At 44.7% G+C, this 13588-nt stretch overlaps 1 protein-coding gene across 1 annotated transcript in view; it reads left to right on the forward strand.

Moving 5' to 3' along the window:
• LOC115124841 (gamma-aminobutyric acid receptor subunit beta-2-like) overlaps positions 1-13588 on the forward strand; it is a 120630-nt gene that overhangs the window by 67558 nt on the left and 39484 nt on the right. The window contains exon 4 of the mRNA XM_065019940.1: positions 5364-5584. Within this exon, the coding sequence (XP_064876012.1) occupies positions 5364-5584 (221 nt within the window). The remainder of the gene's footprint in view (positions 1-5363; positions 5585-13588) is intronic.

Genomic DNA, 13588 nt, shown 5'->3' on the forward strand with positions numbered 1-13588 from the left:
AGGTAAATTATAAGCCAGTAGAGGTCAATTATAGGCCAGTAGAGGTCAATTATAGGCCAGTAAAGGTCAGTTATAGGCCAGTCGAGGTCAGTTATATTCCAGTAGAGGTCAGTTATATTCCAGTAGAGGTCAGTTATAGGTCAGTAGAGGCCAGTTATAGGCCAGTAGAAGTCAGTTATAGGCCAGTAGAGATCAGTTATAGGCCAGTAGAGGTCAGTTAAAGGTCAGTTATAGGCCAGTAGAGGTCAGTTAGAGGTCAGTTATAGGCCAGTAGAGGTCAGTTATAGGCCAGTAGAGGTCAGTTAGAGGTCAGTTATAGGCCAGTCAGTTATAGGCCAGTAGAGGTCAGTTATAGGCCAGTAGAGGTCAGTTATAGGCCAGTAGAGGTCAGCTATAGGCCAGTAGAGGTCAGTTATAGGCCAGTAGAGGTCAGTTAGAGGTCAGTTATAGGCCAGTAGAGGTCAGTTATAGGCCAGTAGAGGTCAGTTATAGGCCAGTTATAGGCCAGTAGACGTCAGTAGAGGTCAGTTATAGGCCAGTAGAGGTCAGTTATAGGCCAGTAGAGGTCAGTTATAGGCCAGTAGACGTCAGTAGAGGTCAGTTATAGGCCAGTAGAGGCCAGTTATAGGCCAGTAGAGGCCAGTAGAGGTCAGTTATAGGCCAGTAGAGGTCAGTTATAGGTCAGTTAGAGGTAAATTATAAGCCAGTAGAGGTCAATTATAGACCTGTAGAGGTCAATTATAGGCCAGTAAAGGTCAGTTATAGGCCAGTCGAGGTCAGTTATATTCCAGTAGAGGTCAGTTATATTCCAGTAGAGGTCAGTTATAGGTCAGTTATAGGCCAGTCAGTTATAGGCCAGTAGAGGTCAGTTATAGGCCAGTAGAGGTCAGTTATAGGCCAGTAGAGGTCAGTTATAGGCCAGTGGAGGTCAGTTATATGCCAGTAGAGGTCAGTTATAGGCCAGTAGAGGTCAGTTATAGGCCAGTAGAGGTCAGTGGAGGTCAGTTATAGGCCAGTAGAGGCCAGTAGACTGTTCTACACCAACCATACCATGTAGATGACCTTCTGCTGTTCAGTTAGACTGTATGGTGAAGGAAAATACCACTCAACCTTCTGCTGTTCAGCTAGACTGTCACCAAGCAAGCTGAGATCTACAGCTCAGATTTAACCTAATAAAAGCAGCTCTGTAGGAATGAGGTTTGTGCAGTGGGCCTGATACACAATCAGAGCATATTGGTTATATGCTTGGCCTGCCAGTAGTGTTAATCTCAGACCATATTATACTTAAAAACTCGAGCTTTGATAACTAAATAGATCAGTTGAGAGAAACAGCTGAGCATGAATTGAAATCATTTGTAAATAATTCGCATTTTTTTATTTATTTTACTGGATGGTACCTGCATCTTACGGTCAAGGTGGTTTCAACACAACTGTGAACTTGAAAAACACAAACAGAGGTCAAATCATGATATCAGCGATCTTCAGGTCGTAAAGTCGGAGCCGTAGAAAGATGCCCGAGTTTCTGACTTGGAATTCCGAAGCAGGATGAACGTTCAAAACTAGTTTTCCCAGTCGGAGTTCCCAGTTGTTTTGAACACGTCATTAGTCTCAGCGGAGGGAGGGAGGGAGGGGGAGCGCAGCAGAGGGTCCGACTCTCACCGGTCCCTGCTCTCTCCTTCCTTTCCTCCGGTGACACTGACTAGAGAGAGGGGACACAGTCTTCCGCCTGATGGCGAAACTGGAGTCGCACTGCATCTGCCTCATGCACAAATTCACGTTGTTCCTGTGACCAGAGAAAGTGAACTACTCCTTGATATTAAAATAGACACGATGAGCTGCTAATAATAATAACATTGCAGGACTGGCTATCAATACACTTGGCTACAAATTGCAGCCCAAGTGGAAGTAGGGAGAAGCGCGTTTTATGTTTTGTAATAGAGCTGAATAAAAACAGTGTTGACAGTGCTGAATAAAAACGTAGACTTGAACTCACTTTTAAAAACAGCTGCTCTTTGCTGTATTCTTTGACAGTCTGGTCATGGTTTTAAAAGTTATGAAATCTCACGTAGGCTAGTATCACACTTTGCTGCGGGAACTGTGATCTGAGCTATCCGATTGGCTAGCACACTAGGTGCACTCGATTTAACCACAGATCTCCCGGTCTGCCGGGTAGGAGAGTTTGATTTTCCAGACAAATAGTTCCAAATGGGAACCCTTAGCCTACACAGTGTGCAGGGCTTGTGAATGAAGTGCAGCTGTAACAGTATAACTTTAGACCATACCCGGGCGCGAACCAGAGACCCTCTGCACACATCAAGAACTGACACCCACGAAGCATCGTTACCCGTCGCTCCACAAAAGCCGCGGCCCTTGCAGAGCAAGGGGAACCACTACGTGCAAGTGACGTCACCGATTGAAACGCTATTTAGCGCGCACCACAGCTAACTAATCTAGCCGTTTCACATCCGTTACACAGCTACCGGCAACAGCGCATCACAAATAAATAAATAAATAAATACGATAAAAGCTTACGCTCCCAAGCTTTTATTGTCTGCTTTTCTACAGAAATGTTTGGTGATCGACTTGGAATGCCTTGAAGATCGACCAATCAATTCTGATCAACCGGTTGGTGACCACTGAACTACACTGTATGTTAATTAAAGGAAAATACCATTCAAAAACCATATTTTGTTATTCATTAGTCCACTGTGTCAAAACGCATTAGACATGACACTTTCTGTATTTTTAAAGTTCTTTATCCCCTCAAAAAGTCACATTCACACAGAGTAGCCTGCATGAAGTAATCTAGTACAGTACTACACAAATTCTGATTTGTTAGTCGACTGCGTGACTTTTATGAATTGTATGTGCTGTTGTTCTGCCTGTCACTTTGTGAAGCCTGTAGTGTGATGCACAGTATCTATGTATCTGTATAGATATCTATGTATCTGTACAGTATCTATGTATCTGTATAGATATCTATGTATCTGTACAGTATCTATGTATCTGTATAGATATCTATGTATCTGTATAGATATCTATGTATCTGTATAGATGTGTGGGATGATGTCTGTGCAAATGATCTCTCAGTTTAACGGGCTGCATATTTAAAGGGATGAGATTATTGTTGCTAATTCAAGACATGAACTTCGCAGGCAGCGTTCATTCATTCATTCCCTCTTTCGATCTATCTCAGAATGTTGTGTTATAAGATGTACAGTCCAGTAGGTTTATCCACTTTTCTCCTCCTCCGGGACTACACGTTGACATGTAGTTTCAGCTACCTATCCCATCTATCCCTCTCTCCACTCGTTTACTGACTCGTCTCTTTCCTCCCCCTCTCTTCCAGGACTACACGTTGACCATGTAGTTTCAGCTACCTATCCCATCTATCGCTCTCTCCACTCGTTTACTGACTCTTCTCTTTCCTCCCCCTCTCTTCCAGCACTACACGTTGACCATGTAGTTTCAGCTACCTATCCCACCTATCCCTCTCTCCACTCGTTTACTGACTCTTCTCTTTCCTCCCCCTCTCTTCCAGGATTACACGTTGACCATGTAGTTTCAGCTACCTATCCCATCTATCCCTCTCTCCACTCGTTTACTGACTCTTCTCTTTCCTCCCCCTCTCTTCCAGGACTACACGTTGACCATGTAGTTTCAGCTACCTATCCCACCTATCCCTCTCTCCACTCGTTTACTGACTCTTCTCTTTCCTCCCCCTCTCTTCCAGGACTACACGTTGACATGTAGTTTCAGCTACCTATCCCATCTATCCCTCTCTCCACTCGTTTACTGACTCTTCTCTTTCCTCCCCCTCTCTTCCAGGACTACACGTTGACCATGTAGTTTCAGCTACCTATCCCATCTATCCCTCTCTCCACTCGTTTACTGACTCTTCTCTTTCCTCCCCCTCTCTTCCAGGACTACACGTTGACCATGTAGTTTCAGCTACCTATCCCACCTATCCCTCTCTCCACTCGTTTACTGAATCTTCTCTTTCCTCCCCCTCTCTTCCAGGACTACACGTTGACATGTAGTTTCAGCTACCTATCCCACCTATCCCTCTCTCCACTCGTTTACTGACTCGTCTCTTTCCTCCCCCTCTCTTCCAGGACTACACGTTGACCATGTAGTTTCAGCTACCTATCCCATCTATCCCTCTCTCCACTCGTTTACTGACTTGTCTCTTTCCTCCCCCTCTCTTCCAGGACTACACGTTGACCATGTAGTTTCAGCTACCTATCCCATCTATCCCTCTCTCCACTCGTTTACTGAATCTTCTCTTTCCTCCCCCTCTCTTCCAGGACTACACGTTGACCATGTAGTTTCAGCTACCTATCCCATCTATCCCTCTCTCCACTCGTTTACTGACTCTTCTCTTTCCTCCCCCTCTCTTCCAGGACTACACGTTGACCATGTAGTTTCAGCTACCTATACCATCTATCCCTCTCTCCACTCGTTTACGGACTCGTCTCTTTCCTCCCCCTCTCTTCCAGGACTACACGTTGACCATGTAGTTTCAGCTACCTATCCCATCTATCCCTCTCTCCACTCGTTTACTGACTCTTCTCTTTCCTCCCCCTCTCTTCCAGGACTACACGTTGACATGTAGTTTCAGCTACCTATCCCACCTATCCCTCTCTCCACTCGTTTACTGACTCGTCTCTTTCCTCCCCCTCTCTTCCAGGACTACACGTTGACCATGTAGTTTCAGCTACCTATCCCATCTATCCCTCTCTCCACTCGTTTACTGACTTGTCTCTTTCCTCCCCCTCTCTTCCAGGACTACACGTTGACCATGTAGTTTCAGCTACCTATCCCATCTATCCCTCTCTCCACTCGTTTACTGAATCTTCTCTTTCCTCCCCCTCTCTTCCAGGACTACACGTTGACCATGTAGTTTCAGCTACCTATCCCATCTATCCCTCTCTCCACTCGTTTACTGACTCTTCTCTTTCCTCCCCCTCTCTTCCAGGACTACACGTTGACCATGTAGTTTCAGCTACCTATACCATCTATCCCTCTCTCCACTCGTTTACGGACTCGTCTCTTTCCTCCCCCTCTCTTCCAGGACTACACGTTGACCATGTAGTTTCAGCTACCTATCCCATCTATCCCTCTCTCCACTCGTTTACTGACTCTTCTCTTTCTCTCCCCCTCTCTTCCAGGACTACACGTTGACCATGTAGTTTCAGCTACCTATCCCATCTATCCCTCTCTCCACTCGTTTACTGACTCTTCTCTTTCCTCCCCCTCTCTTCCAGGACTACACGTTGACCATGTAGTTTCAGATACCTATCCCATCTATCCCTCTCTCCACTCGTTTACTGACTCGTCTCTTTTCTCCCCCTCTCTTCCAGGACTACACGTTGACCATGTACTTCCAGCAGGCCTGGCGGGACAAGCGTCTGTCCTACTCTGAGATAGCCCTCAACCTGACGTTGGATAACAGGGTAGCCGACTCGCTCTGGGTTCCCGACACCTACTTCCTCAACGATAAAAAGTCCTTTGTCCACGGCGTCACGGTCAAGAACAGAATGATCCGACTGCATCCGGACGGCACCGTTCTCTATGGACTCCGGTAAGGGATTTCATCGCTTCTGATGGTTACCAATGGTTACCAATATCTGTGTTGGTTTCTCTCAGCCAGTAGGTCGAATGCCCCTCTTTCATTTATTTATTTATTTTATCAAACCTTTATTTAACTAGGCAAGTCAGTTAAGAACATTTTTTTTTATTTACAATGACGGCCTACCAAAAGGCAAAAGGCCTCCTGCAGTGATGGGGGCTGCAGGAGGCAGGACAAAACACACATCATGACAAGAGAGACAACACAACACTACATAAAGAGAGACCTAAGACAACAACATAGCAAGGCAGCAACACATGACAACACAGCATGGTAGCAACACAACATAACAACAACATGGTAGCACAACATGGTACAGACATTATTGGGCACAAACAACAGCACAAAGGGCAAGAAGGTAGAGACAATAATACATCACGCAAAGCAGCCACAACTGTCAGTAAGAGTGTCCATGATTGAGTCTTTGAATGAAGAGATTGAGATAAAACTGTCCAGTTTGAGTGTTTGTTGCAGCTCGTTCAAATCGCTAGCTGCAGCAAACTGAAAAGAGGAGCGACCCAGGGATGTGTGTGCTTTGGAGACCTTTATCAGAATGTGACTGGCAGAATGGATGTTGTATGTGAAGGATGAGGGCTGCAGTAGATATCTCAGATAGGGAAGAGTGAGGCCTAAGAGGGTTTTATAAATAAGCATCAACCAGCGGGTCTTGCGATGAGTATAGAGCGATTACCAATTTACAGAGGAGTATAGAGTACATTGATGTGTCCTATAAGGAGCATTGGTGGCAAATCTGATGGCTGAATGGTAAAGAACATCTAGCAGCTCGAGAGCACCCTTACCTGCCGATCTATAAATTATGTTTCCGTAATCTAGCATGGGTAGGATGGTCATCTGAATCACGGTTAGTTTGGCAGCTAGGATGAAAGAGGAGCGATTACGATAGACGAAACCAAGTCTAGATTTAACTTTGATATGTGCTGAGAGAAGGACAGTGCACCGTCTAGCCATACTCCCAAGTACTTGTATGAGGTGACTACCTCAAGCTCTAAACCCTCAGAGGTAGTAATAATACCTGTGGGAAGAGGAGCATTCTTCTTTCCAAACCTCATTACCTTTGTTTTGGGGGTGTTTAGAACGAGGTTGAGGGTAGAGAAAGCTTGTTGGACACCAAGAAAGCTTTGTTGTAGAGCATTTTAACACAAAATACGGGAAGGGGCCAGCTGAGTACAAGACTGTATCATCTGCATATAATTGGATGAGAGAGCTTCCTACTGCCTGAGCTATGTTGTTGATGTAAATTGAGAAGAGCGTGGGGCATAGGATCGAGCCTTGGGGTACTCCCTTGGTGACAGGCAGTGGCTGAGACAGCAGATTTTCTGACTGTTTGAGAGAGGTAGTTAGCAAACCAGCCCAAAGACCCTCAGAGACACCAATACTCACCAATTTCAGTCTACCTCAGTATGGATACGTTTTCTCATTATTGACCATCTGGGTCTACACACTACATACTATACTGAACGTCTGGATTGGTTACTTTGGTGTTTTATCATTAAATAATGAAACAGTAGTGTACAGAAAGAGTAGATGTATTTGATTGAGGGTAAAGGATGTCACAGGCTCATAGCTAGTCTGTCCACCTAGGAATCTAGACCCTTTCACGTTCTCTGATGATGCTTTATCTTTTCATGGTCTCAATATCAATAACTGATCAGTTTATGATCAATAATGGAACAGAGCTGTAGAACGACTACAAAGGGAGGAAATGTATTTGATTATATGGCGGAGGTCCTGTCCATCCTGAAAACATCTCTTTGTGACGTTGTCTGTGTCCCAAATGCCACCCTAGTCCCTATGTAGTGCACTATTTTTGACTAGGGCCCGATAGAACCTTATATAGTACACTACTTTCGACCAGAGCAGTGTACTATGTAGGGAATAGGGTGGCATTTAGGATTCAGATATTCAGTCTCTGATGCTGCAGAGAAGATTGCCGTTCATAAGAGATGTTCATCAATAATGTAAAAGAACAATACAAACATACAACACACACACACTGGACGGTCTTTAATGTGCTGTTGTGCTGCCTGTAAAGGGATGAACATTCCTAGGTAGTAGCTACCCCCTCCTTGGCCTACACTTCACACTAACACCAATCTGAACATTCCTTGCCATAAAGAAGGAAGACAAATAGTCCCAAACTGTCCTGAAGCTTGTATGGGAACATTGAAACAGAGTATGAGTATTTGGCGGTAGGAGTGCAGAGGCCAAAGTCTCACTCAGGAGTCTCCATTCCGTGGCTGTCAGCTCTGATTCACAACGAGTCCATGTTCAATTTAACAACTTCAAAAGATGTGGCAGAGTACAAACAACATGCTCTATTGCCATGAAAAGAAAGTACACTACTCGTTCTCTGTTTCAATGGTCCCACACCAGCTTGGGAACAGTGTGTGACTATATTTAATTTCATGATCCTACTCAGTCAGCCGTACCTCCATGTTGCTGGTACACTTCAGATTGGGCTGTGACTTGTATTAAAGAAGTTGGGAAATCATTTCATGGACCTTCTCATACCAGATACCTGTATTCATTAAAACCCAACAAGTCACAAGTTCATGGATACGATTGTTGTGAGGAAAATAATATTTTTGGAACAGGAGAAACCACAGTGCACAAGGCTGTTCATCTTTGTCGGTGGCACATGCCCAGCTAGTGTTAGCATGAGGGCTAAGAATCACAGTGTCTTATGGGAAATGCTAACTCTTCACCGTCTCAGTAGTGTCTTTGAGCGTAGGACTAGAATCAGAGAGCTTTGGTTTTAGCTTGCAAACAACTCCAGTTCCAATTCCAGATATAGGAGAAGAGTTTAGAACACCTCCAGTTCCAGATATATGAGAAGAGTTTAGAACACCTCCAGTTACAGATATAGGAGAAGAGTTTAGAACACCTCCAGTTACAGATATAGGAGAAGAGTTTAGAACACCTCCAGTTCCAGATATAGGAGAAGAGTTTAGAACACCTCCAGTTCCAGATATAGGAGAAGAGTTTAGAACACCTCCAGTTCCAGATATAGGAGAAGAGTTTAGAACACCTCCAGTTACAGATATAGGAGAAGAGTTTAGAACACCTCCAGTTCCAGATATAGGAGAAGAGTTTAGAACACCTCCAGTTCCAGATATAGGAGAAGAGTTTAGAACACCTCCAGTTCCAGATATAGGAGAAGAGTTTAGAACACCTCCAGTTCCAGATATAGGAGAAGAGTTTAGAACACCTCCAGTTACAGATATAGGAGAAGAGTTTAGAACACCTCCAGTTCCAGATATAGGAGAAGAGTTTAGAACACCTCCAGTTCCAGATATAGGAGAAGAGTTTAGAACACCTCCAGTTACAGATATAGGAGAAGAGTTTAGAACACCTCCAGTTCCAGATATATGAGAATAGTTTAGAACACCTCCAGTTCCAGATATAGGAGAAGAGTTTAGAACACCTCCAGTTCCAGTTATAGGAGAAGAGTTTAGAACACCTCCAGTTCCAGATATAGGAGAAGAGTTTAGAACACCTCCAGTTCCAGATATAGGAGAAGGGTTTAGAACACCTCCAGTTCCAGATATAGGAGAAGAGTTTAGAACACCTCCAGTTCCAGATATAGGAGAAGCGTTTAGAACACCTCCAGTTCCAGATATAGGAGAAGAGTTTAGAACACCTCCAGTTCCAGATATAGGAGATGAGTTTAGAACACCTCCAGTTCCAGATATAGGAAAAGAGTTTAGAACACCTCCAGTTACAGTTATAGGAGAAGAGTTTAGAACACCTCCAGTTCCAGATATAGGAGAAGCGTTTAGAACACCTCCAGTTCCAGATATAGGAGAAGAGTTTAGAACACCTCCAGTTACAGTTATAGGAGAAGAGTTTAGAACACCTCCAGTTCCAGATATAGGAGAAGAGTTTAGAACACCTCCAGTTACAGTTATAGGAGAAGAGTTTAGAACACCTCCAGTTCCAGATATAGGAGAAGAGTTTAGAACACCTCCAGTTCCAGATATAGGAGAAGAGTTTAGAACACCTCCAGTTCCAGATATAGGAGAAGAGTTTAGAACACCTCCAGTTCCAGATATAGGAGAAGAGTTTAGAACACCTCCAGTTCCAGATATAGGAGAAGAGTTTAGAACACCTCCAGTTCCAGATATAGGAGAAGAGTTTAGAACACCTCCAGTTCCACATATAGGAGAAGAGTTTAGAACACCTCCAGTTACAGATATAGGAGAAGAGTTTAGAACACCTCCAGTTACAGATATAGGAGAAGCGTTTAGAACACCTCCAGTTACAGATATAGGAGAAGAGTTTAGAACACCTCCAGTTCCACATATAGGAGAAGAGTTTAGAACACCTCCAGTTCCAGATATAGGAGAAGAGTTTAGAACACCTCCAGTTACAGATATAGGAGAAGAGTTTAGAACACCTCCAGTTACAGATATAGGAGAAGGGTTTAGAACACCTCCAGTTCCAGATATAGGAGAAGAGTTTAGAACACCTCCAGTTCCAGATATAGGAGAAGAGTTTAGAACACCTCCAGTTCCAGATATAGGAGAAGAGTTTAGAACACCTCCAGTTACAGATATAGGAGAAGAGTTTAGAACACCTCCAGTTCCAGATATAGGAGAAGAGTTTAGAACACCTCCAGTTACAGATATAGGAGAAGAGTTTAGAACACCTCCAGTTCCAGATATAGGAGAAGAGTTTAGAACACCTCCAGTTCCAGATATAGGAGAAGAGTTTAGAACACCTCCAGTTCCAGATATAGGAAAAGAGTTTAGAACACCTCCAGTTCCAGATATAGGAGAAGAGTTTAGAACACCTCCAGTTCCAGATATAGGAGAAGAGTATAGAACACCTCCAGTTACAGTTATAGGAGAAGAGTTTAGAACACCTCCAGTTCCAGATATAGGAGAAGAGTTTAGAACACCTCCAGTTCCAGATATAGGAGAAGAGTTTAGAACACCTCCAGTTACAGTTATAGGAGAAGAGTTTAGAACACCTCCAGTTCCAGATATAGGAGAAGAGTTTAGAACACCTCCAGTTCCAGATATAGGAGAAGAGTTTAGAACACCTCCAGTTACAGATATAGGAGAAGAGTTTAGAACACCTCCAGTTCCAGATATAGGAGAAGAGTTTAGAACACCTCCAGTTACAGTTATAGGAGAAGAGTTTAGAACACCTCCAGTTCCAGATATAGGAGAAGAGTTTAGAACACCTCCAGTTCCAGATATAGGAGAAGAGTTTAGAACACCTCCAGTTACAGTTATAGGAGAAGAGTTTAGAACACCTCCAGTTCCAGATATAGGAGAAGAGTTTAGAACACCTCCAGTTACAGTTATAGGAGAAGAGTTTAGAACACCTCCAGTTCCAGATATAGGAGAAGAGTTTAGAACACCTCCAGTTCCAGATATAGGAGAAGAGTTTAGAACACCTCCAGTTCCAGATATAGGAGAAGAGTTCTCCTCCCTCTTCTCTCATCCTCTCCTCGTCCCTCCACTACCCTCCTCCCCTCTCTTTCTCAGTCAGTCTGTTATTTGATGTTAGTAAGTCCAGACACCCAGTCAGCAGGACCAGATGCCAGAATGCTCAGAGCAGTGTGTGAGTGTGAGTGTGAGTGTGTGTGTACCTGTAGATGTGCTGTAGAGACGGCTGGTAGAACAGGCTGGTTAGAACAGCAGGGAGGATGTGTGTGTGTGTGTGTGTGTGTGTGTGTGTGTGTGTGTGTGTGTGTGTGTGTAGAAGATGGCTAGCCTACGGGAGACAGTCTTCAGTAACACATTGTACTACAGACTGTAAGACACACAGACATTTAGTTGTTACCAGTTAAAGATACTGGCCACTGCATATCATACATTTATTTTCAAGATTTCAATGGACATATTAAGGGACACATTTATTCACTGTTGTTGAAAACCATATAAGAGTCACTGCTTATATCTAGCTCTTTTTGTGAAAGGACAGGATTTATCTCTGTGCTATGGAGACATTCAGCCCTGGTCTTTTGTCAGTAGCAGGAGAGATGGGCTGCCCAGTTCAATAGAAATCATGATAGTGAGAGATGGATAAAAATAACCTTACTTGTTCCTGTCGATATATGAACAGAACAGTTTCATTAAAAAGTCTCTCTCTCTCTCTCTCTCTCTCTCTCTCTCTCTCTCTGAGTAGGCATGACAGATGAGAAGGAGAGAACCAGAGAGATGGTCACCTAGCTACAGATCTACAGCATCCATACTCTGTTCCCCCTCCTTCTAGTCACCTAGCTACAGCATCCATACTCTGTTCCCCCTCCTTCTGGTTACCTAGCTACAGATCTACAGCATCCATACTCTGTTCCCCCTCCTTCTAGTCACCTAGCTACAGCATCCATACTCCGTTCCCCCTCCTTCTAGTCACCTAGCTACAGCATCCATACTCTGTTCCCCCTCCTTCTAGAAGAGTTCTCCTCCCTCTCCTCTCATCCTCTCCTCGTCCCTCCACTACCCTCCTCCCCTCTCTCCTAGCTACAGATCTACAGCATCCATACTCTGTTCCCCCTCCTTCTGGTTACCTAGCTACAGATCTACAGCATCCATACTCTGTTCCCCCTCCTTCTGGTCACCTAGCTACAGATCTACAGCATCCATACTCTGTTTCCCTCCTTCTGGTCACCTAGCTACAGCATCCATACTCTGTTCCTCCTCCTTCTAGTCACCTAGCTACAGATCTACAGCATCCATACTCTGTTCCCCCTCCTTCTAGTCACCTAGCTACAGATCTACAGCATCCATACTCCGTTCCCCCTCCTTCTAGTCACCTAGCTACAGATATACAGCATCCATACTCTGTTCCCCCTCCTTCTGGTCACCTAGCTACAGATCTACAGCATCCATACTCTGTCCCCCTCCTTCTAGTCACCTAGCTACAGATCTACAGCATCCATACTCTGTTCCCCCTCCTTCTAGTCACCTAGCTACAGATCTACAGCATCCATACTCTGTTCCCCCTCCTTCTGGTTACCTAGCTACAGATCTACAGCATCCATACTCTGTTCCCCCTCCTTCTGGTTACCTAGCTACAGATCTACAGCATCCATACTCTGTTCCCCCTCCTTCTGGTTACCTAGCTACAGATCTAGAGCATCCATACTCTGTTCCCCCTCCTTCTGGTTACCTAGCTACAGATCTACAGCATCCATACTCTGTTCCCCCTCCTTCTAGTCACCTAGCTACAGCATCCATACTCCGTTCCCCCTCCTTCTAGTCACCTAGCTACAGCATCCATACTCCGTTCCCCCTCCTTCTGGTTACCTAGCTACAGATCTACAGCATCCATACTCTGTTCCCCCTCCTTCTGGTTACCTAGCTACAGATCTACAGCATCCATACTCTGTTCCCCCTCCTTCTGGTTACCTAGCTACAGATCTACAGCATCCATACTCTGTTTCCCCTCCTTCTAGTCACCTAGCTACAGCATCCATACTCCGTTCCCCCTCCTTCTGGTTACCTAGCTACAGATCTACAGCATCCATACTCTGTTCCCCCTCCTTCTAGTCACCTAGCTACAGCATCCATACTCTGTTCCCCCTCCTTCTGGTTACCTAGCTACAGATCTACAGCATCCATACTCTGTTCCCCCTCCATCTGGTTACCTAGCTACAGATCTACAGCATCCATACTCTGTTCCCCCTCCTTCTGGTTACCTAGCTACAGATCTACAGCATCCATACTCTGTTCCCCCTCCTTCTGGTTACCTAGCTACAGATCTACAGCATCCATACTCTGTTTCCCCTCCTTCTAGTCACCTAGCTACAGCATCCATACTCTGTTCCCCCTCCTTCTAGTCACCTAGCTACAGCATCCATACTCTGTTCCTCCTCCTTCTGGTTACCTAGCTACAGATCTACAGCATCCATACTCTGTTCCCCCTCCTTCTAGTCACCTAGCTACAGCATCCGTACTCCGTTCCCCCTCCTTCTAGTCACCT

The sequence above is a fragment of the Oncorhynchus nerka genome, linkage group LG6, assembly GCF_034236695.1.
Source record: "Oncorhynchus nerka isolate Pitt River linkage group LG6, Oner_Uvic_2.0, whole genome shotgun sequence".
NCBI lineage: Eukaryota > Metazoa > Chordata > Actinopteri > Salmoniformes > Salmonidae > Oncorhynchus > Oncorhynchus nerka.